Source organism: Oncorhynchus tshawytscha, linkage group LG31, assembly GCF_018296145.1.
Source record: "Oncorhynchus tshawytscha isolate Ot180627B linkage group LG31, Otsh_v2.0, whole genome shotgun sequence".
Classification (NCBI taxonomy): domain Eukaryota; kingdom Metazoa; phylum Chordata; class Actinopteri; order Salmoniformes; family Salmonidae; genus Oncorhynchus; species Oncorhynchus tshawytscha.
The window spans coordinates 13,593,431-13,617,310 of record NC_056459.1 but is presented as its reverse complement, the minus strand read 5'-3'; the positions used below and the strand labels follow the sequence as shown (position 1 = coordinate 13,617,310).

The window sequence follows — 23,880 nt, the reverse complement described above, 5'->3', positions numbered from 1 at the left end:
AAAGCCATGCTGTTTCCAACACCAAGGCTGTGTAGCAGTTTAGACAGCTCAGGTCACAAACTCAAGATCTGCATGTAGTTTCCTATGAGAAATTTGCTTTGAATTTCATAGCAGGATTTTACATTAAACCTTGGGTGGCGATTCTTCTATATCTGCCTCCTAATTTGACTCTTAAACATGTATTTACAGCTCTCGTGTCTAGGGGTAGTCTGTGATACTTTTCCACTCAGTTTTGGGTCATTGTTCCTCTTAACTGAAGTTCATAAAGGAGACATGGACAGCGATGTGTGCCTCAGCCTGCTCTTGTCTGCCTGTCTGTCAATCACTGATTGACATGTCCTCCGACTCCCGCATTACAGGTTTGGCTGTGAGCCTTCCCAACCTTTTAAGCCCAATCGCAACACACTAGTAGACAGTGGGTCAGGTGCGAAATAGCACCCTATGCCCTAACTGGGCCCTGGTCAAACGTAGTGTAGGGAATAGGGTGCCATTTCAGACGCAACCAGTGTTCTCTAAGGGATGGACCAAAGCGTTGCAGTGTCGTCTAGAACATGTTCAGCTGATGTAGTTTTCTGCTTATGGACATTGACGGATCCAACTGATCTGTTCTGCTTGTGTTTCATCAATACACATCCATCCACACGTCTACTGCTTTTCAGTCACGTCCTTTCATTAGCATTCAAGCAGACCGAAGTGAATTGACTGAAAGGAAATCGTAATGAGTCCAAGGGAAGAACGAGAGGCGGGAAGAGCTGTACATCTCTTTGTCTGTGTGGGTGTCAGATAATTCTAAAGTCCTGCTGTCAATTATCATGTCTCTCTGTCTGGATCGTTGCGTTTGAAGTGGCCAGTAACCAAGGTAACTCATGCAAAACAGATTGAGTCTTGAGGGGTGTGCGTACCTGGCTCATGGTCATATCTATACAGGGGACTGAAGCCAGCCTGACTGAATAGATTCTGAGAATGGAGTCCAACAAGTGGATACGAGCTCCAATCCAATCCATCTACACCGAACAAAAATATAAATTCAACATGTAGCAATTTCTGAGATTTTACTGGGTTACAGGTCATATAAGGAAATCGGTCAATTTAAATAAATTCATTAGGCCCTAATCTATGGATTTCTCATGTCTGGGACAACAGATATATCTGTTGGTCACAGATACTTGGGAGAGAAAAAAATTAAGTAGGGATGTGGATCAGAAACCAGTCCGTATCTGGTGTGACCTCCATTTGCCTCATGCAGCTTGATGCATCTCCTTCGCTTAGTTGATCAGGCTGTTGATTGTGGCCTGTAGTGTCGTCCCACTCCTCTTCAATGGCTGTGCAAAGTTGCTGAAGCCTTAAGGACTCTGATGACATGGCTCTGGTAGGACTCTTCTTTTCTTTTTTAAACAGACCAACATCCTTCAAGAATGGTGTCAGTCAAGTGCCCTCCACATCAATGTGGAAAAGACAACGGAGCTGATCATCAATGGCAACAACTTACCAATATCCCAACCACTCGCTCTGAACGACCAACCAGTGGAGGTGGTTGAGTGTTTTTTTAAATACCAAGGGACACAAATTGATAACAAGCTGAGTTTTACAGAGAATGCAGACTATTTTTTTTAAAGCAAGCCAACACCTGTTCGAGCTGACAAGGTACAAATCTGTCGTTCTGCCCCTGAACAGGCAGTTAACCCACTGTTCTTAGGCCGTCATTGAAAATAAGAATTTGTTCTTAACTGACTTGCCTAGTAAAATAAAATAAAAAATAAAAATCAGGAAATGAAAGGGGTTTGGGGTCAGCCAGGGTGTTCTGGAGAGGGTGTACAGCAGCTTGGTGGAGAGCATCCTCACCTTCAATATGACAGTCTGGTATGCTCATCTGAGCGTGAGGAGCAAAAGCAAACTGACCACAATAGTAAACACAGCCAGCAAAGTAATTGGTTGACCCCAGGCATATTTGAGCATTCTGTTCCACAAGGCAACCAAAAAGAAGACACTGGCTGTCATTGGCGACCCCTCCCGCCCTCTACACCCTCCGTTTGAGAGGCGTCCCACTGGCCGGTGCTTCAGAATGCCGATGGCCAAGAAGAACGTGTTAAAACATTAATTCGTTCCCTGTGCCGTTGGACTACTAAATACAACGTAAATTGTATCGGTATATCTACTTATCTATCTAGTGCAGTTGGGACAGTTGTGAGTGAATGTATTAATGTCCTCTGTTGTTAGTGTTTGCAACATGATGGACTGACTGGTTGAAATGTGTCTGATTTGTGAGAATGTATGTGTATGTGATCCTTTTTAATGAAGGTGATGCCTAAGAAACATGTCCATCCTGGATGGACAATAAAGATTGCTGGGAACTGGAACATGCTGTCGTACACGGCGATCCAGAGCATCCCAAACGTGCTCAATGGGTGACATGTCTGAGTATGGTTGATAGATTATCTTGGCAAAGGAGAAATGCTCACCAACAGGGATGTAAACAAATTTGTGCACAAAATTTGAGGGAAATACTCTTGTTCATATGGAACATTTCTGGGCGCTTTTATTTCAGCTCATGAAACATGGGACCAACAATTTACATCTTGCATTTTTATATTTTTGCTTAGTATAAATAAACATTCAGGGCGTTTTATGGCTCTGTTAAGCATGGTGTACCTGTGGAGGGCCCTAACCTCTGCTTTCTTCAGCTTCTTACTAAAGCTTCTAGACCACTGGTGTAGAGCTGAATGAGCATTGCAAATTACAGCAGAAACGGCAGTCCAAACCCTAGAGTCATCGTTTTCTTAAGGCACTAACACTTAACTCTTCACTGGTGCGCTTCACTCATTCAGGGGTAGAGAGGTCAGTGCCTTTAGCCAGCAATAGAAAAGTTCTGAATTGCCTTTATATTCCAGCTTCACTGCTCCTCGTAATAGCGAGGCCTCCGAAATACTCTGGCTCCCTGCAGCCTCCCTTTGGTGTTCTGAGAGGCTGTGCTGCTGTGTGGCTTGTTTCCCTCTGCTTGGGCTCTAATTACCAGTGGTGTAAAGTACTTAAGTAAAAATACTTTAAAGTACTACTTAAGTAGTTTTTTTGTGCATTACTATTTATATTTTTGGCAACTTTTACTCCACTACCTTTTTCCTGACACCCAAAAGTACTCGTTACATTTTGACAGGAAAATGGTCCAATTCACACACTTACCAAGAGAACATCCCTGGTCATCTCTACTGCCTCTGATCTGGAGGATTCACTAAACACAAATGCTTTGTTTGTAAATTATGACTGGGTGTTGGAGTGTGACCCTGGCTGTCCATCAAAACAAATGTTTAAATTGTGCTGTCTGGTTTGATTAATATAAGGAATTTGAAATGGTTTATACTTTTACTGTGACTTTTTTGATACTTAAGTACATTTTAGGAATTCCATTTGCTTTTGAGTATATTTAAAACCAAATACTTAGACTTTTACTTCAGTAGTATTTTACTGGGTGACTTTTACTATTAAGGCATCTTTACTTTTACCCAAGTATGACGATTGAGTATTTTTTTTCGACCACTGCTTATTACTCACAGAAACATGACATTGTGTGAAGAGAGATGCCTCTAAAAGACCATGGTTGTACTGCAAATGGCACTATTTCCTTTGCATTGCACTGCTTTTGACCAGGGCCCATATTAGTCTGATCTAAAGTAGTGCACTATGTAGGGAATAGGGTGCCATTTCTGTTTCAGGGGGAATATATTATTAACCACTCTGACGTTCTGAACCGCGCTCTGGCTTCTGCAGGGTAGTGATTTGAGCCCATCACAAGGTAACCGTTGGGGTACGGCCACACTGCCCACGGCAGGTGCAGAGATGGGCGTTTTTGCAAACAAAAGGTAGTAAGTAGTAGGTGAAAGAGTGGCGCCTGTTTGGTTGTCTGTGACTGTCTGTTCAAGGATTACAGTGGTTGTGTTTATCAGCCTTTTTAATAAAAGCCAGAGACTATTTGTGTTTGTTTTGTCAGTCTCTGTAATCCCTATTGATCTCAGCGTGACTCTCCTTGGGGACTTTGGGGTTGGTTCGTGTTATTGCGAATGCCGTCTTGCCTCCCAGGGACCAAACACAGCCAGAGGAGATGACTGCTCTGCAGGGTTTCTTATTGACTCAATGCAGTGTGTGGAGACTATTTCTGTGATGTGAGGGTTTACATTGATTTTAAGTTGTCAAAAATATTTGTTGATGAAATGTGCTTTAGCGGTCAAAGAAATACGTGTGCTTTGTTTGACATTGAATATCTGTAATATAGCTTTAGTGCACTGCATTCATTTCACACCATTTCTCTGTTTATCTTTCTAGTTATAATGGATGCATAACGTAAGTGCTATTTCTTTCACATAAGTATCTTCTAGCCATTGGAATGAATACAGCTCTTTGTCATTGGTAGCATCTCAGTGCCTCTTGTATTGCTAGATTATAACTATTAAACTCTCTGGAACATGTGATGTAGAGCCTCCTATCTGACTGCTGGTGAGTTGTGATATATTGTCTACACTAGTTTAAAGTCCCACTCTGGGAGTGATATATACAGTACTTTAAACTGCGTCTCTGTGATGAATACAGTACTTTAACATCATGTCTGACAGAAAGATGGCCCTGCCTCCTTGAAATGCATCAAGAGCTGCCACAGGCACGCACTGTTATCGATCATGTGGAGAAAGGGAGACAATATTGTCTGTCAACATACTCCTGAGGTATTCTGCGAAGTGCCGTTAGGAGGACAAACTTCTTCAAAGACAAAAACAGACCGGGCAGTGTGTGTTTGGGAAACACATAGCAGTTCTGCAACAGGAATCCACAGGCTTACGCTTGGTGTTAGGTTACTTTCTGTCAGTGAGAAAGACGCACAAAACCCTTCTACCAACCGTCATTTCATCGACATTCCCAATTCGCAGGTGCCTTGGAGTGTTGAGCTACTTGTATTAGATTAAAACACCTAATAGCAGGCCAGTAAACTTACACTTAGCAAAAATATAAACACATGTAAAATGTTGGTCCCATGTTTCATGAGCTGAAATAAAAGATCCCAGAAATGTTGAATACATACAAAACTATTTTCTCTAAAATGTTGTGCACAAATTTCATCCCTCTTAGTGAGCATTACTATTTTGCCAAGGTAATCCATCCACCTGACAGGTGTGGCATATCAAGAAGCTGATTTAAACAGCATGGTCATTACACAGGTGCACCTTGTGCTGGGGACAATAAAAGGCCACTCTAAAATATGCTTTTTTTTGTCACACAACACAATGCCACAGATGGCCCAAGTTTTGAAGGAGCATGCAATTGGCATGCTGACTACAGGAATGTCCACCAGTGCTGTTGAATGTTCATTTTTCTTCCAACCTCCAACAAAGTTTTAGGGAATTTTGCGAGATGTCCAGCCAGCCTCACAACCGCAGACCACATCTAACAACGCCAACCCAGGACCTCCACATCCAGATTCTTCACCTGCGGGATCGTCTGAGACCAGCCACCTGGACAGCTGATGAAACTGTGGGTTTGCACAACCAAAGAATTTCTGCACAAACTGTCAGAAAACATCTCAGGGAAGCTCATCTGCGTGCTCTTCGTCCTCACCAGGGTTTTGACCTGACTGCAGATCGGTAAATTCTCATCTTCGAACTGTAATAGGCAGGTGGCAGACAACGTGTATGGGGTCTTGTGGGCAGTGTCCCATGGTGGCGGTGGGGTTATGATATGGGCAGGCATAAGCTACGGACGACTGTTACCACAATTGTATTTTATCTATAGCAATTTGAATACACAGAGATACCGTGACGGGATCCTGAGGCCCATTGTCGTGCCATTCATCCGCCGCCATCACCTCTTGTTTCAGCATGATAATCAACAGCCTGATCAACTCTATGTGAAGGAGATGTCGTGCTGCGTGAGGCAAATGGTGGTCGCACCAGATACTGTTTTTCTGATCTACACCCCTACCATACACAGATCTACACCCCTACCATACGCAGATCTACACCCCTACCATACGCAGATCTCCTCCCCTACCATACGCAGATCTACACCCCTACCATACACAGATCTACACCCCTAACATACGCAGATCTCCTCCCCTACCATACGCAGATCTACACCCCTACCATACGCAGATCTACACCCCTTACCATACGCAGATCTACACCCCTACCATACGCAGATCTACACCCCTACCATACGCAGATCTACACCTACCATACGCAGATCTACACCCCTACCATACGCAGATCTACACCCCTACCATACGCAGATCTACACCCCTACCATACGCAGATCTACACCCCTACCATACGCAGATCTACACCCCTACCATTTTTAAAGTATCTGTCACCAACAGATGCATATCTGTATATTAGGTTTTAATGAATTTATATAAAATTACAGATTTTCCTTATATGAACTGTAACTCAGTAAAATTGTTGTATGTTGCGTTTAATAATGTTGTTCAGTGTGTAATGTTTTTATTGCTTGTTTCCTGCTGGTTCCACATCAACATCATGCCTTAGGCTATTCTGTATTTGCTCTCCGTCCGTCTAAATTGATGTTGTCAACAACAGTTTGTACCTTAATGAACCTGGCCAGACCCCAATAATGAGCCCAGCTCTAGGGATGTTCTCTCTGCCGTGATCCCAGATCTCCACTGCTCTGACACGTATAGTGCTGTGCTTCTGACTTAATGGATGAAAGTCTACATGCTAGTTCTTCTGGAACCTCTGCTTCTCTCCTTCCATTATAAGGAAAAATCTCTCCCTCCTGTTTCCATATCGATTTAGTTTTACCTCTGTGAATGTGGGGGGGCGTCTCACCCTATTTTAATTGACCCAAATGGCCCTCAGGGGACAGGGGATAATGAAGACTAGGGGACTGCTGTAATAGTGTGTGAGGGGGTAGGACATCAGGACATTTGTAATTTGATTTGTCCTTTTCAAATTTGTGTAAGTCACTCCTTTGTCCAAGGCCTGTGTTTCAGTTTGTAGCCTAAATTCTGGCTTCTCGTTGAGGTGTACTCTCTAAGGCTGAGTCCCAAATGGCATCCTGCTCAAATATAGAGAATAGGGTGCCATTGGGGAATTAACCTTTAATCTATCTACGTCTAGGTTAGGAGTGTAATTCTTCATGACATCAACAGATGTCTATTAGGAACCAGCCTTTCACTTGACTGTAAAGTACTGGTTGATACTATTCCTCCTAATAAATATACCTCCGGCCTTGTGAATGTTAACCTATTTATAGGTCTTACTCACATCGGCTAGGGAGAGCGTGATCCTACAGTCGTCTGAAACAGCTGATGCTCTCACACATGGTTCAGCGTTGCTTGCCTCGAAGCGATCATCAAAGGAACTTAGCTCATCTGGTAGGCTCGTGTCGCTAGGCAGTTCTCGGCTGGGTTCCCCTTTAATCCGTGATAGTTTGCAAGCCCTGCAATATCTGACGAGCGTCAGAGTCGGTGTCATATGATTCGATCTTAGTCCTGTGTTGACTATTTGCCTGTTTGATGGTTCGTCGGACGGCATCCGGGCTAATGTCCTATATCTTGAAATCTGCAGCCCTAGCCTTTAGCTCAGTGGAGATGTTGCCTGTAATCAAATCAAATTTATTTATATAGCCCTTCGTACATCAGCTGATATCTCAAAGTGCTGTACAGAAACCCAGCCTAAAACACCAAACCTCAAGCAATGCAGGTGTAGAAGCACGGTGGCTAGGAAAAACTCCCTAGAAAGGCCAAAACCTAGGAAGAAACCTAGAGAGGAACCAGGCTATGAGGGGTGGTCAGTCCTCTTCTGGCTGTGCCGGGTAGAGATTATAACAGAACATGACCAAGATGTTCAAATGTTCATAAATGATCAGCATGTTCGAATAATAAGAAGGCAGAACAGTTGAAACTGGAGCAGCAGCACGGCCAGGTGGACTGGGGACAGCAAGGAGTCATCATGTCAGGTAATCCTGGGGCATGGTCCTAGGGCTCAGGTCCTCCGAGAGAGAGGAGAGAATTAGAGAACGCACACTTAGATTCACACAGGACACCGAATAGGACAGGAGAAGTACTCCAGATATAACAAACTGACCCTAGCCCCCCGACACATAAACTGCTGCAGCATAAATACTGGAGGCTGAGACCGCCCTTGCTGTCTCTGCCTGGCCGGTTCCCCTCTTTCCACTGGGATTCTCTGCCTCTAACCCTATTACAGGGGCTGGGTCACTGGCTTGCTGGGGCTCTCTCATGCCGTCCCTGGAGGGGGTGCGTCACCTGAGTGGGTTGATTCACTGTTGTGGTCATCCTGTCTGGGTTGGCGCCCCCCCCTTGGGTTGTGCCGTGGCGGAGATCTTTGTGGGCTATACTCAGCCTTGTCTCAGGATGGTAAGTTGGTGGTTGAAGATATCCCTCTAGTGGTGTGGGGGCTGTGCTTTGGCAAAGTGGGTGGGGTTATATCCTTCCTGTTTGGCCCTGTCCGGGGTGACCTCGGATGGGGCCACAGTGTCTCCTGACCCCTCCTGTCTCAGCCTCCAGTATTTATGCTGCAGTAGTTTATGTGTCGGGGGCTGGGGTCAGTTTGTTATATCTGGAGTACTTCTCCTGTCCTATTCGGTGTCCTGTGTGAATCTAAGTGTGCGTTCTCTAATTCTCTCCTTCTCTCTTTCTTTCTCTCTCTCGGAGGACCTGAGCCCTAGGACCTGAGCTCCAGGACTACCTGACATGATGACTCCTTGCTGTCCCCAGTCCACCTGGCCATGCTGCTGTTCCAGTTTCAACTGACCTGAGCCCTAGGACCATGCCCCAGGACTACCTGACATGATGACTCCTTGCTGTCCCCAGTCCACCTGGCCATGCTGCTGCTCCAGTTTCAACTTCCACCTGACTGTGCTGCTGCTCCAGTTCAACTGTTCTGCCTTATTATTATTCGACCATGCTGGTCATTTATGAACATTTGAACATCTTGGCCATGTTCTGTTATAATCTCCACCCGGCACAGCCAGAAGAGGACTGGCCACCCCACATAGCCTGGTTCCTCTCTAGGTTTCTTCCTAGGTTTTGGCCTTTCTAGGGAGTTTTTCCTAGCCACCGTGCTTCTACACCTGCATTGCTTGCTGTTTGGGGTTTTAGGCTGGGTTTCTGTACAGCACTTTGAGATATCAGCTGATGTACGAAGGGCTATATAAATAAATTTGATTTGATTTGATTTGAGACAGGAGGGTTCAGGAGACACTGTGGACCCATCCGAGGACACCCCCGGACAGGGCCAAACAGGAAGGATATAACCCCACCCACTTTGCCAAAGCACAGCCCCCACACCACTAGAGGGATATCTTCAACCACCAACTTACCATCCTGAGACAGGGCCGAGTATAGCCCACAAAGATCTCCGCCATGGCACAACCCAAGGGGGGGCGCCAACCCAGACAGGATGACCACATCAGTGAATCAACCCACTCAGGTGACGCACCCCTTCCAGGGACGGCATGAGAGAGCCCCAGTAAGCCAGTGACTCAGCCCCTGTAATAGGGTTAGAGGCAGAGAATCCCAGTGGAAAGAGGGGAACCGGCCAGGCAGAGACAGCAAGGGTGGTTCGTTGCTCCAGAGCCTTTCCGTTCACCTTCCCACTCCTGGACCAGACTACACTCAATCATATGACCCACTGAAGAGATGAGTCTTCAGTAAAGACTTAAAGGTTGAGACCGAGTTTGCGTATCTGACATGGGTAGGCAGACCGTTCCATAAAAATGGAGCTCTATAAGAGAAAGCCCTGCCTCCAGCTGTTTGCTTAGAAATTCTAGGGACAATTAGGAGGCCTGCGTCTTGTGACCGTAGCGTACGTGTAGGTATGTACGGCAGGACCAAATCAGAGAGATAGGTAGGAGCAAGCCCATGTAATGCTTTGTAGGTTAGCAGTAAAACCTTGAAATCAGCCCTTGCTTTGACAGGAAGCCAGTGTAGAGAGGCTAGCACTGGAGTAATATGATCAAATTTTTTGGTTCTAGTCAGGATTCTAGCAGCCGTATTTAGCACCAACTGAAGTTTATTTAGTGCTTTATCCGGGTAGCCGGAAAGTAGAGCATTGCAGTAGTCTAACCTAGAAGTGACAAAAGCATGGATTAATTTTTCTGCATCATTTTTGGACAGAAAGTTTCTGATTTTTGCGATGTTACGTAGATGGAAAAAAGCTGTCCTTGAAATGGTCTTGATATGTTCTTCAAAAGAGAGATCAGGGTCCAGAGTAATGCCGAGGTCCTTCACAGTTTTATTTGAGACGACTGTACAACCATTAAGATTAATTGTCAGATTCAACAGAAGATCTCTTTGTTTCTTGGGACCTAGAACAAGCATCTCTGTTTTGTCTGAGTTTAAAAGTAGAAAGTTTGCAGCCATCCACTTCCTTATGTCTGAAACACATGCTTCTAGCAAGGGCAATTTTGGGGCTTCACCATGTTTCTTTGAAATGTACAGCTGTGTGTCATCCGCATAGCAGTGAACGTTAACATTATGTTTTCGAATGACATCCCCAAGAGGTAAAATATATAGTGAAAACAATAGTGGTCCTAAAACGGAACCTTGAGGAACACCGAAATTTACAGTTGATTTGTCAGAGGACAAACCATTCACAGAGACAAACTGATATCTTTCCGACAGATAAGATCTAAACCAGGCCAGAACTTGTCCGTGTAGACCAATTTGGGTTTCCAATCTCTCCAAAAGAATGTGGTGATCGATGGTATCAAAAGCAGCACTAAGGTCTAGGAGCACGAGGACAGATGCAGAGCCTCGGTCCGATGCCATTAAAATGTCATTTACCACCTTCACAAGTGCCGTCTCAGTGCTATGATGGGGTCTAAAACCAGACTGAAGCATTTCGTATACATTGTTTGTCTTCAGGAAGGCAGTAAGTTGCTGCGCAACAGCCTTTTCTAAAAATTTTGAGAGGAATGGAAGATTCGATATAGGCCGATAGTTTTTTATATTTTCTGGATCAAGGTTTGGCTTTTTCAAGAGAGGCTTTATTACTGCCACCTTTAGTGAGTTTGGTACACATCCGGTGTATAGAGAGCCGTTTATTATGTTCAACATAGGAGGGCCAAGCACAGGAAGCAGCTCTTTCAGTAGTTTAGTTGGAATAGGGTCCAGTATGCAGCTTGAAGGTTTAGAGGCCATGATTATTTTCATCATTGTGTCAAGAGATATATTACTAAAACACTTGAGCGTCTCTCTTGATCCTAGGTCCTGGGAGAGTTGTGCAGACTCAGGACAACTGAGCTTTGAAGGAATACACAGATTTAAAGAGGAGTCCGTAATTTGCTTTCTAATAATCATAATCTTTTCCTCAAAGAAGTTCATGAATTTATCACTGCTAAAGTGAAAGTCATCCTCTCTTGGGGAATGCTGCTTTTTAGTCAGCTTTGCGACAGTATCAAAAAGGAATTTCGGATTGTTCTTATTTTCCTCAATTAAGTTTGAAAAGTAGGATGATCGAGCAGCAGTAAGGGCTCTTCGGTACTGCACGGTACTGTCTTTCTAAGCTAGTCGGAAGACTTCCAGTTTGGTGTGGCGCCATTTCCGTTCCAATTTTTCTGGAAGCTTGCTTCAGAGCTTGGGTATTTTCTGTGTACCAGGGAGCTAGTTTCTGATGAGAAATGTTTTTAGTTTTTAGGGGTGCAACTGCATCTAGGGTATTGCGCAAGGTTAAATTGAGTTCCTCAGTTAGGTGGTTAACTGATTTTTGTCCTCTGGCATCCTTGGGTAGACAGAGGGAATCTGGAAGGACATCAAGGAATCTTTGTGTAGTCTGTGAATTTATAGCACAACTTTTGATGTTCCTTGGTTGGGGTCTGAGCAGATTATTTGTTGCAATTGCAAACGTAATAAAATGGTGGTCTGATAGTCCAGGATTATGAGGAAAAACATTAAGATCCACAACATTTATTCCATGGGACAAAACTAGGTCCAGTGTATGACTGTGACAGTGAGTGGTTCCAGAGACGATGAGTCGATGATGGCTCTGAAAGCCTTTTGGAGTGGGTCTGTGGACTTTTCCATGTGAATATTAAAGTCACCAAAGATTAGAATATTATCTGCTATGACTACAAGGTCCGATAGGAATTCAGGGAACTCAGTGAGGAACGCTCTATAATCCATGGCTTCTGGTTGGGATATGTATGTACGGTTACTGTGGGGACATCGTCGATGCACTTATTAGCCGGTGACTGATGTTGTAACCTCCTCAATGCCATCGGAAGAATCCCAGAACATATTCTAGTCTGTGGTAGCGAAACAGTCCATTAACTTAGCATCCGCTTCATAGGCCCACTTCTGTATTGAGCCTGTCACTTATACTTCCTGTTTGAGTTGTTGCTTGTAAGCCGGAATCAGGAGAATAGAGTTATGTTCTGATTTGCCTAATGGATGTTGGGGGACAGCTTTGTATGCGTCTCTGTGTGGAGTAGAGGTGATCTAGGAGGTGATCTAGAAGGTGATCTAGAAGCACTTTGTTGAAGCACCTCTGGCAGCGATTACAGCCTCAAGTCTTCTTGGGTATGATGCTACAACCTTGGAAGTTTCTCCCATTTTTTTTTTCTCTGTAGATCCTCTCAAGCTCTGTCAGGTTGGATGGGGAGTGTGGCTGGTCTCTCCAGAGATGTTTGATCGGGTTCAAGTCCGGGCTCTGGCTGGGCCACTCAGACTTGTCCTGAAGCCACTCCTGCGTTGTCTTGGCTGTGTGCTTAGGGTCGTTGTCCTGTTGGAGGCGCTCTGGAGCAGGTTTTCATCAAGGATCTCTCTGTACTTTGCGCCGTTCATCTTTGCCTCGATCCTGACTCATCTCCCAGTCCCTGCAGAGATGGTTGTCCTTCTGGAAGGTGTTCCCATCTCCACAGAGGAACTCTTGAGCTCTGTCCGAGGGACCACTGGGTTTTTGGTCACCTCCCTGACCATAGCCCTTCTACCCCAATTACTCAATTGGCAGGGTGACCAGCTCTAGGAAGAGTCTTCGTGGTTCTGAACCTCTTCCATTTAAGGATGATGGAGGCCACTGTGTTCTTGGGGACCTTCAATGCTGAAGAAATATGTTTGTACCCTTCCTCAGATCTGTGCCTCGACACAATCCTGTCTCGGAGCTCTATGGACAATTCCTTCAACCTCATGGCTTGGTTTTTGCTCTGACATGCATGGTCAACTGTGGGACCTTGTATAGACAGGTGTGTGTCTTTCCAAATCATGTCCAATCAATTGAATTTACCAAATGTAGACTCCAATCAAGTTGTAGAAACATCTCAAGGATGATCAATGAGAAGATTGAGGATTTATTATTTATTTAATCCCTTTTAGAATAAAGCTGAAATGTAACAAAGTGTGGTACAAGTGTTCTGAATACTTTCTGAATGCACTGTGTATTATCCATGTCCTTGCTCAGCCATGACTCTGAGAAGCATAGTATATTACAGTCCTTAATGCCCTGTTGATAGGATAGTCTTGAACGGAACTCGTCCAGTTTATTCTCCAGTGATTGCACATTCGCCAATGGAACAGAGGGTGGAGGCGATTTGGGATTTGGGCCTGCTCCAGGATAATCAATACGTCTTTCGTCTCTGACTCGTCCAAATTGAGGTTAGTGTTAGCTGTTCTGATGTCCAGAAGCACTTTTCGGTCATAGGAAACAAATACACAATGGCACAATTGGTCAGGAGCTCGTAAAAACGTCCACCATTCCATCCAGCACCATTATGTTAGCTAATAATGTTTCAGATTCAATTCATATTAGCTAATAATGTATCAGATTCAATTGAAAGAAAATATTGTCTGAGCTGTTTTTCCTATAGGAATATAAAGCCTTCGCCTAATGTGCATTCCTATAGACTTTCCAGGTAAATGATCCTCTCTCAATAACTGTCCAAACAGCATCTGATTGGTGTTCCCTGCAGACAAAGAGGCATCTGATAGGTTATTCCCTTCAGAATAGACAGTAATTAAACTTGGTAACAGGCCAGAGGAATCCATATGTGAAGAGCTGTTATGTAATTTGCTGCTGGGCCATGTTAACTGCTGTTGCCACCTGATGTGCAAGAGAACAAACTCTAAGTAAAGAGTTAAAGTGAGGGGTTGGTTCAGTGTGTTCTCTAATCATCTGATGGGATCTATGTGAAGAGTTGAGGTCTACTGTATGTTGCGCTCTGGTGGATAGTGAGATGCCTGCTGTACTGTATAGACCACCCTACCCTGGGGGAGCCAAGCCTCACCAAACCAACTCTCTGTTGTCAGGTGGACGACATGCTCGATGAGGAGAGCGACGAGGAGGGAGAAGGCCGGGGGAAGAAGACGATGGAAGAGGAGATGGAGGAAGAAGAGGGGCAGCGGCCAAAGGGTAGTGGACAGAGCACTGAGGGAGAGAAGCACCACCAACGGCACCACCACCACGAGCAGCAGCACCATGACCAGCTGAAGCAGCACTATCACCAGCTGCAGCAGCAGGGTCTGGCTACCGTTGTAGAGGAGACGGAGAAAACACAGACGCCGCCTAGTCACCAGGGCTGTACAACGACGGCGGACCGCGTGCCAAGGTAAGGCCACCAGAGCACCACCTTTAAACCAGGCAGGGAAGTATTATGTAACCCATTACCAGATTAACTGTTCTCTAATGGAAGAGTATGTGTTTCATCAAGCAACTTAATGGTGAGAGTTTAAAGACGTCTGTAGTTATAAAGGTAAGGACTATGAAGGTAAGGGGTGTGGTCATATTCACGATCGCAGGTTTGTTTCTGATTGGTGCTCTGTCACTCACCACAGAACCACTACAGTCTAGTGGTGGTAATACCAAAGTAGCCATCCTCTCCTTCAATATTCCAGGCTTGGTCTGTTTCCATGGTGATGTTTCCATGCTGGAAACAAACCAGCCAGATGGAGGGGGTTAGGGTTACTGTCTCCCACTTCTGCGGGACAGGGTATCGAGTCTACACTTCCAGAAATCTGCCTCCCAGATGCTTGCCTTGCTCTGTGCTGACGCTGCCCAGTTTAGAGCCTGGAAACAGGGTGTAAAGGCCTCCATCTGTGTCCTCCACCCACACCACAGGGAAGCCAGGTGGACAGGTCCTCAGTCATATGGTGTCTCGCCTAGGGATGTGCATGCTTATTCAAATATCCGAACGGAGGGTAGTATTCGAATACTTGTGATTTATTTATTTTTTACAATTAAAAAATGTATGGGCCTATTTTAACACAAAGGCATTTTCTAAATTAGCTCAATGTGGAGTAAGAGTTCTCTAATGCAATGCAGGATGGAATAAAATTATGGAATTAAAAGTTAGTGAAATGAGAAACAATGAGAAACCAACAGGTAGGCTATTGTTTTATCGGAATTGGGTTGGGGAGAAAGCTCAGCATGTAGCCTCTAGCCTACAGTAGTTAGCTACAGCTGGCTAGCATACCTAGCTATAGCTGGCTAGCATACCTAGCTATAGCAGGCTAGCATACCTAGCTATAGCAGGCTAGCATACCTAGCTATAGCTGGCTAGCATACCTAGCTATAGCTGGCTAGCATACCTAGCTATAGCTGGCTAGCTTACCTAGCTATAGCTGGCTAGCTTACCTAGCTATAGCTGGCTAGCATACCTAGCTATAGCCGGCTAGCTTACCTAGCTATAGCTGGCTAGCTTACCTAGCTATAGCTGGCTAGCTTACCTAGCTATAGCTGGCTAGCATACCTAGCTATAGCTGGCTAGCTTACCTAGCTATAGCTGGCTAGCATACCTAGCTATAGCTGGCTAGCATACCTAGCTATAGCTGGCTAGCTTCTCTAGGCTACTCCAGTCAAAACAGGCACTGTTTGGGATGGTAAATAACATTGTGGCTGCTACCAGTTAGCTAATATTGGCTGTAGCTGAGTTGCCTTTGCTAGTGGCTACTGTGTCTCTCTCTCCATCTGCCCGCCCCCATCTCTCACACACACACACACACACCGCCCCCGCCGCAGCTGCAGCAATAGAGCGCCAGCCTCTCTCCCTCGCACAACAGTGCTCAGGTCAAAACATAAGTTTTAAAAAATAACACGTGTATTTCAAATATCCGGATATCTGACACAAATTCATGATACTATTCGAATAGTGAAATGATTTCAAACCCTAGTCCTGCCTACATGAGGAGTGGAGGAGCTTGGGCTTAGTGGACAGATGCCTTGTTGAAGTCTGCTGATCTGACAGGTTGTGTGTTACGACTCAAGGCTACTGAAGGCCGAAAGGTACTAAGCACCGCTGCCCAGAATGTCGGCAGTACATGTTTTGTTGTTCACATAGCACAGATCTTCCGTCTGCTCCTACATTTGTAGATGGTTAATGTAAGCTAACTTGCACGCTGCACTAATGTTGTTGCTAGCAACCTAGAATTTGTAGTCCTTGTTGATACTACGAGACCTTCTAAAATGAGTTAATCACATATAATTGCTTTGTAGATGATTCTTTATGTCTGTGAAGATATGTATTTTTTAAAGTCATTTGAACGTGGATCTCCACCACTAGCTTTTCTTCTGGTGTTCTACCTTTTAAACTCTTGTAGCTGACTGTTGTAGTACATCTGTTGTGTATATTTGGCATGGGACGGAAAGAGAGACGGGCACAGAAACAGGCCGAAGGAGTAAACAGAAGAGCTACAGCACCGTTCTGTGACTGTCTGCCTGTCTACAAGCACACAGAACCTGCAAACAATGAAAGCATCTCTTTTAATGCAGCTTTGCCAATCAGAGTTGCCAGGTTGGACTCAGAGAGAGGGAGCAGGATGAGAAGACTGATGGCCAGGAAAATAGGAAAAATAGAAGCGGAGGATAGGAGGTGGAGCATTAGGGCTGCTGTCATAAGATCTGCTGCTCCTTGTTAGACCCACGAGGTGGGACACAATGTGAGAACTGAAGGCCGATAGGTACTTAGCACAGTAGGAGGCCTGTCATTCTCTTGGCTCATCATTGCAAAAGATTGGCTAAGCAGGAGGCAGACAGGTAGTCAACGAGGTAGTGTTATTCATTCAGGAACTCTGGCTAGTGGCTACATTATGGCAGCAAATATAGAGATTAGCCTACATCACGCAAATGCTGATAGTTTTTTAGATGGTAAATGACATGTGCAGAACGTGATCTGGATCCTTCGCTTTGAGAAAGTGGTTTCCGGGAGGGGTGGGGGCGAAAGCTTTATATTCGCAGACACGGTATGGAACAAAAGACACGGTATGGAACAAAAGACGAGGCCTGCTGGGTACCAACCTGAGAGGGCAGCCGAAAGGAGTGATGATAACAAAGAAATAAGGCACTTTTCCCAGACTAATCCACCCCCTTTTCATCTGACTTGTTCTAACTAAAACAATAAATCTGCATAATATATATATATTTTACTCAACCGTGTCTCTTAATGTTAGTTTGATAACTGAGCCAGGCAGTCACACACTTCATATGAAACGAATGGGGTGGTAAGTGCAGCACAACGCACACAACCCTGAATGCTTTACCAAGCTAGCTGTCAAGATGAAATAAATCATTTTATTAACTCTCCTTTATCCCATACTGCCAGTGCCAGTTTGCTTGCAGCTAACGTTTGCTAAATGGTTATCATTGTCATTTGCAGTTTGCACATGGCTAGTTAGCTACTCCACTGACTCTCAGCAGCTAACAGGCAGCTGCTTCGTTCAAAACCGAATCCATTGAGATTTAATTATAATGTTGCTAGTTATCTAGTTGTGGCCATCTGGCTAGTTGTGACTATAAAGGTTCTATCTGCGTGAAGCATAGTTCTGCGATATTGAGCATCAAAGTTTCCACAATTCAGCTAAGAACTGTTTTGCAGTGAAATCATATTTTATAACCCATTAAGATGGCAGATGGCACCATTTATAGCTCTGAAATGTCAATCTGGGTTCAGACATAAGGCTCTGACACGTCTGAATTAGACCATGTTCAGTTCCCACATGCTTCAAGAGGGCCACCATTGTTCCTGTTCCCAAGAAAGCTAAGGTAACTGAGCTAAATGACTATCGCCCCGTAGCACTCACTTCCGTCATCATGAAGTGCTTTGAGAGACTAGTCAAGGACCATATCACCTCCACCCTACCTGACACCCTAGACCCATTCCAATTTGCTTACCGCCCCAATAGGTCCACAGACGACGCAATCGCAACCACACTGCACACTGCCCTAACCCATCTGGACAAGAGGAATACCTATGTGAGAATCAACACTGGGGCCCCACAAGGGTGCTTTCTGAGCCCTCTCCTGTACTCCCTGTTCACCCACGACTGCGTGGCCATGCACGCCTCCAACTCAATCATCAAGTTTGCGGACGACACTACAGTGGTAGGCTTGATTACCAACAACGACGAGACGGCCTACAGGGAGAAGGTGAAGGCCCTCGGAGTGTGGTGTCAGGAAAATAACCTCACACTCAACGTCAACAAAACAAAGGAGATGATTGTGGACTTCAGGAAACAACAGAGGGAGCACCCCCCTATCCACATCGACGGGACAGTAGTGGAAAGGGTAGTGAGTTAAGTTCCTCGGCGTACACATCACGGACAAACTGAATTGGTCCACCCACACAGACAGCGTTGTGAAGAAGGCGCAGCAGCGCCTCTTCAACCTCAGGAGGCTGAAGAAATTTGGCTTGTCACCAAAAGCACTCACAAACTTCTACAGATGCACAATCGAGAGCATCCTGTCGGGCTGTATCACCGCCTGGTACGGCAACTGCTCCGCCCACAACCGTAAGGCTCTCCAGAGGGTAGTGAGGTCTGCACAACGCATCACCGGGGGCAAACTACCTGCCCTCCAGGACACCTTCACCACCCAATGTCACAGGAAGGCCATAAAGATCATCAAGGACAACAACCACCCGAGCCACTGCCTGTTCACCCCGCTATCATCCAGAAGGCGAGGTCAGTACAGGTGCATCAAAGCAGGGACCGAGAGACTGAAAAACAGCTTCTATCTCAAGGCCATCAGACTGTTAAACAGCCACCACTAACATTGAGTGGCTGCTGCCAACATACTGACTCAACTCCAGCCACTTTAATAATGGAAATTGATGTAAAAAAGTTATCACTAGCCACTTTAAACAATGCCACTTAATATAATGTTTACATACCCTACATTACTCGTCTCATTTGTATATGTATATACTGTACTCTATATAATCTACTGCATCTTTATGTAATACATGTATCACTAGCCACTTTAAACTATGCCACTTTGTTTACATACCCTACATTACTCATCTCATATGTATATACTGTACTCGATACCATCTACTACTGCATCTTGCCTATGTCGTTCTGTACCATCACTCATTCATATATCTTTATGTACATATCCTTTATCCCTTTACACTTGTGTGTATAAGGTAGTAGTTGTGGAATTGTTAGGTTAGATTACTCGTTGGTTAGGTTAGATTAGATGACTCATTGTTAGGTTAGATGACTCGTTGGTTAGGTTAGATTAGATGACTCATTGTTAGGTTAGATTACTCATTGGTTAGGTTAGATTAGATGACTCATTGTTAGGTTAGATTACTCGTTGTCAGGAACTAGAAGCACAAGCATTTCGCTACTCTCGCATTAACATCTGCTAACCATGTGTATGTGACAAATAAAATTTAGATTTGATTTTAAGAAAGCTGTAGCTGGAATAATATAATTTTATCAAGATAGAACACATCAACTACATTTAAGAAATGTGATATGAGCTTCTGACGAATTACTGTCATCACTGAACAACGATGTGACATTTACTTTCAGATTTCTGACAGTGTTGTTTTAAAAAAAACTTGCGTGCCATTTATTTCTGGCTAGACTAGCCTAGACAATACTAAAGACGGAGATGGGAAAGATGTGTTCTGATTGGTCCATCTGTATATGGTCAGGCTTGTGATTGCAGATCGAACCGGGCACTGGTCTGTTGGGCACCTGGGCCGTATTCAGCAAGGTACATTTCAGTCATTTAGCAGACATTCTTTTCCAGAGCGACTTACAGGAGCAATTAGGGTTAAGTGCCTTGCTCAAAGGCACACCGGCAGATTGTTCAACTAGTCAGCTCGGGATTTGAAACCAGCAATCTTTACGTTACTGGCCCAACGCTCTTAACCGCTAGGCCACCTTCCCGCCCAACATTTGTGAAGCATTCAGATCTAAATAAATGATGTAGAACATGCCTCTGACATGTAGAATAAGGAATCGCGCTAGCCGTTTTCATGAAAGAGCGTTCTATCAGTGCCACGTCTGGCAGACCGTGCTACAGTCGTTCACTCTACTAGCGTCTCCTCAGAGCCCTGACACTGCTGATAGACATGCAAATTAAGTCCATTAAACAGACCAGGGATGAAAAGCAGCTTGCCTTGTTCACGCTAGCTTTCTCTCTCCCCGTCTATCCGTCCACCCATCCCTCTCTCTCTCACTCTTTGTCTTTTTCCCCAATCTATGCATCCACCCCTCTCTCTGTCTCGCTCTCCCTTTCTCTCCTCTAGTGATTTAATGTGTAAAGCTGTCTGTTTGCAGGGAATTTACAGTAACATCAGGATGCAGTACCTCTGAATACTATATTTGAAAAAGCCTGGCATTTCTATATGAGTACTTAGTATAAGACATTCATACAACATTAAATATCCCTCACTGCTAGTATAATAATGGTGTCGTACTGTTAAATAAATAAGAAAAGTGAGTCTGGCAAAGTGAATATGATAGTTCTGTGCCACTTTACCATCTACAGAATGACCGGATGTACATGGGACTGAATTGGACGGGTTCTATTTTGGACTAAGAGGTGAGCATGCCTCGATCTCTTTTCTTCTCCATCTTTACATCCCTCACCTCCACCACTTCTTCATTTTAGCCTCTAAACTGACAGGAACCTGTTGCTAAGATACAGTAGAACTAGAGAGCCATAGAACCAGCGTCTGTTCTCTTGAGACGTTCAGCCCCTCTGGCGTCCTGGTCCCCTGAAGTTATTTAATCAAAAAATGTAAAAGGTATCTAGGGCAATACCCCTCACCCCAGCTCTATCTTTTCAGTAGAATGAATGACAACTGATGTTTACTTCTTCTTTTTTAAACCCACGGAGAGATCCAGAAGAAAAGAGTTTGTGTTTTCATCCAAGTATGACAACATCAAAAACATAAAGATTGAGTGCGAAACAGAGTTTTCAATTCGTTACCTTGAATAAAAGTACATGTTTCCACTGTCATTCCTTTGTGCAGCTTTTCATTCGGTTGAATGCACACAGGCATATGTGGGATGCCAACAGAACTGAAAACTAAATGAAGAATGCACCTTGCCTTCCTCCGCTCCTTTTGGTCATTGTCCTTCACCACATGAGTAGAACAACAGTTCTCCGAATCCGTGTGGGATGTAAGTCTACTGTGTTCTCTGTTTACTAAATGGCTATTCAAAAAAGCTGCCATTGACTAGGACTTTTGCGATCTGCGATATTTAGACTACATTTAGACAATACTGATTAATTATTCCCGACTTTCGACTACTTAATTTTTCCTATGGCCAGTTGCCATGGATACCGTCAGGGCAGAGAAACAGTAATATGATGTTGTCAAGTTCTGTAATTAACAACTGGGAGAGAAAAAGACCATTTCAACACTGCCCTTCTAACCATTTAAATCAGCTTTGAATGGCTACTTATGTAACCTCCAACTTTTCAGCGCATCTATACTCCCTCCCTTATCTGCACTTTCAACTTGATTTAAATCAGTCAGTCAGGTGGGTTAAGGTCGGCCTCAGAAGTCATGAGCTGAATATCGCGGATTCATTCTGACGGCGTGTTGATGACTTCGGGGTAATAGGTACTAACCTATTACGAAGTCATCAACAGTGATGTTTGTGGATGATTGAATGTGAATGGGCGTCGCAAACATTTTGGGGGGGGGGGGATATTTTAAAAAACAGCAGTTTACGGTATTTATTTATTTTGTCAATGAAAAGTACAGCACTTTCACCTCTGCGGGAGATGGTCTATCTTTGGAAGAGGTGAGAGGCAGCCTAGCGGGAGGAAGGAGGTGGGAGGTACTCACCCTCCTCTACCCCAGTTCTTCATTCTGCAATGATTGCAATCAGCCACCACTCCACGCCATGTTATGCTACTCTTGTCATCTGGAGTGGTGTGGTCGGATGCTTGATTTCCGAAGCGGCTAGGAGTTTTCTTCAGGAAGTCGAGGCATTTTGAATGTAATAATAATAGAGATTGCCTACTAATGCTGTCATGGTCCCTAGCTGTGTTGCTGTAACATACAGGAAGGAACATCTCTGGCCATGAAGTTGAGGGGCTATAATAGTGGGTTAGGGTGGCAATGACGCACAGACTCGTCAGCAATCAATTCTTCTAGAAAATGAATAATCTTCCCCCCCACACTGCAACTGAACTGCCTGAGCAAAATAGATGTGACATTTGTCACAAAGTTGAGTTTTTTTTTTTAACTTGAAGCACAGAGGGATGGAGAGCCCTTGAGTTAACGCCACCATCTTTAAAATCACTGAAAGGTTATTGTCTGAATTTTTCTCCAACTCTCCGTTCAAGTTCTGACTCCAATACTACTTTACTGGTCAGAGGTTTGACCTTTTCTTCCTGGCACACTCTCTTTATTTATTTTTAAGCAGTTGAAAATATCGCTTAAGCTACTGTCTAAGCTGGAGCAAGTAAGGTGAGCGTATTTAAAATAAATAATAGTCATTTAAATCCATCATGTTGACATTTGTACTGTAATTAAGTTTGTGTGTTCATTCCATTAAGTTATGTTTGGTCTTGGCTCCACTGCCTCCCATTTCTCTCAGGACAAATGGAGGAGAACAGAGTCCTTTATCACGCTGTTGAGTTTGGCAACTCTGTTTTTAAAGTCTAGAACCACTATATACAAAGTATATAAGCACTACAGCAGAGTGAAATCATTTCACTGACTCTGAGCGTTGGATGTTTCAGACATGCTTAGCCACCACCAGTGATGTTAAGTAGTACTTTCAAGTATTTTTACTCTAGTTGTTTTTTTTTGTATTTATATTTATGTCTTTATATTTTGCCTACTTTTACTCCACTACGTTCTTAAAGAAAATAAGGTACTTTTTACTCCAGGACGGGAAAATGATCCAATTCACACACTTATCAAAATAACATCCGTGGTCATCCCGACTCCCTCTGATCTGGCGGACTCACTAAACACAAATGCCTCATTTGTAAATTATGTTGGAGTGTGCCCCTGGCTATCCGTCAATTAGAAAAACAAGAAAATTGCGCCATCTGGTTTTCCTAATATAAAGAATTTGAAATTATTTATACTTTTACTTTTGATACTTAAGAATATTTTAGCAATTGCATTTACTTTTCATACTTAAGTATATTTAAAACCAAATACTTTTAGACTTTTACTCGGGGAGTATTTTACTAGGTGTCTTTCACTTTTACCTGAGTCATTTTCTATGAACGTATCTTCTGCTTTTACTCAAGTATGACGAGAGGATAGTATATAGAGCTGCTAGACAACCCAGAGTCATTGACACAGATCACACATCTCCATGTGGGGTTTAACGAGTCATGCCTGGCTGTCTGCCTCAGGGTAGCAGGGATGAGATGAGTAAGATGACGGCCGTGTGTGTGTGTGTCTGTCCAAATCCGTGCGGCGGGAGCCTGTTTGTCTGCGTAAACTGTCAGTCGTCCACAAAGAGCTGACGGCCTGCCGCAGGCCTCTTTCTGGTCTGGAGACTCAGCATGCCAGACAGAGATCTCAACGGGTCACTGGTGCCTTAGCAGTCATGAATATGCATTAATATGTGTAATAAGTAATGACATCTTGAGGGCAACATTGAACAAATAATGGCTCGCTCTTGCATTTTCTATCTAACCCTCTCCCTTTTCCTTTGTG

The 23,880-nt window shown here is 44.2% G+C and overlaps 1 protein-coding gene across 3 annotated transcripts in view; it reads left to right on the top strand.

Annotated features, from left to right (window-relative positions):
- LOC112229667 (RNA polymerase II subunit A C-terminal domain phosphatase) overlaps window positions 1-23,880 on the top strand; it is a 141,539-nt gene that overhangs the window by 65,735 nt on the left and 51,924 nt on the right. For 2 of the 3 annotated variants that reach the window (XM_024395619.2, XM_024395618.2), the window contains one exon: window positions 14,261-14,559. In XM_024395619.2, the coding sequence (XP_024251387.1) occupies window positions 14,261-14,559 (299 nt within the window). Of the gene's footprint in view, window positions 1-14,260; window positions 14,560-23,880 lie in introns of those variants that run through there. The other variant, XR_006080508.1, reaches the window with a different exon arrangement.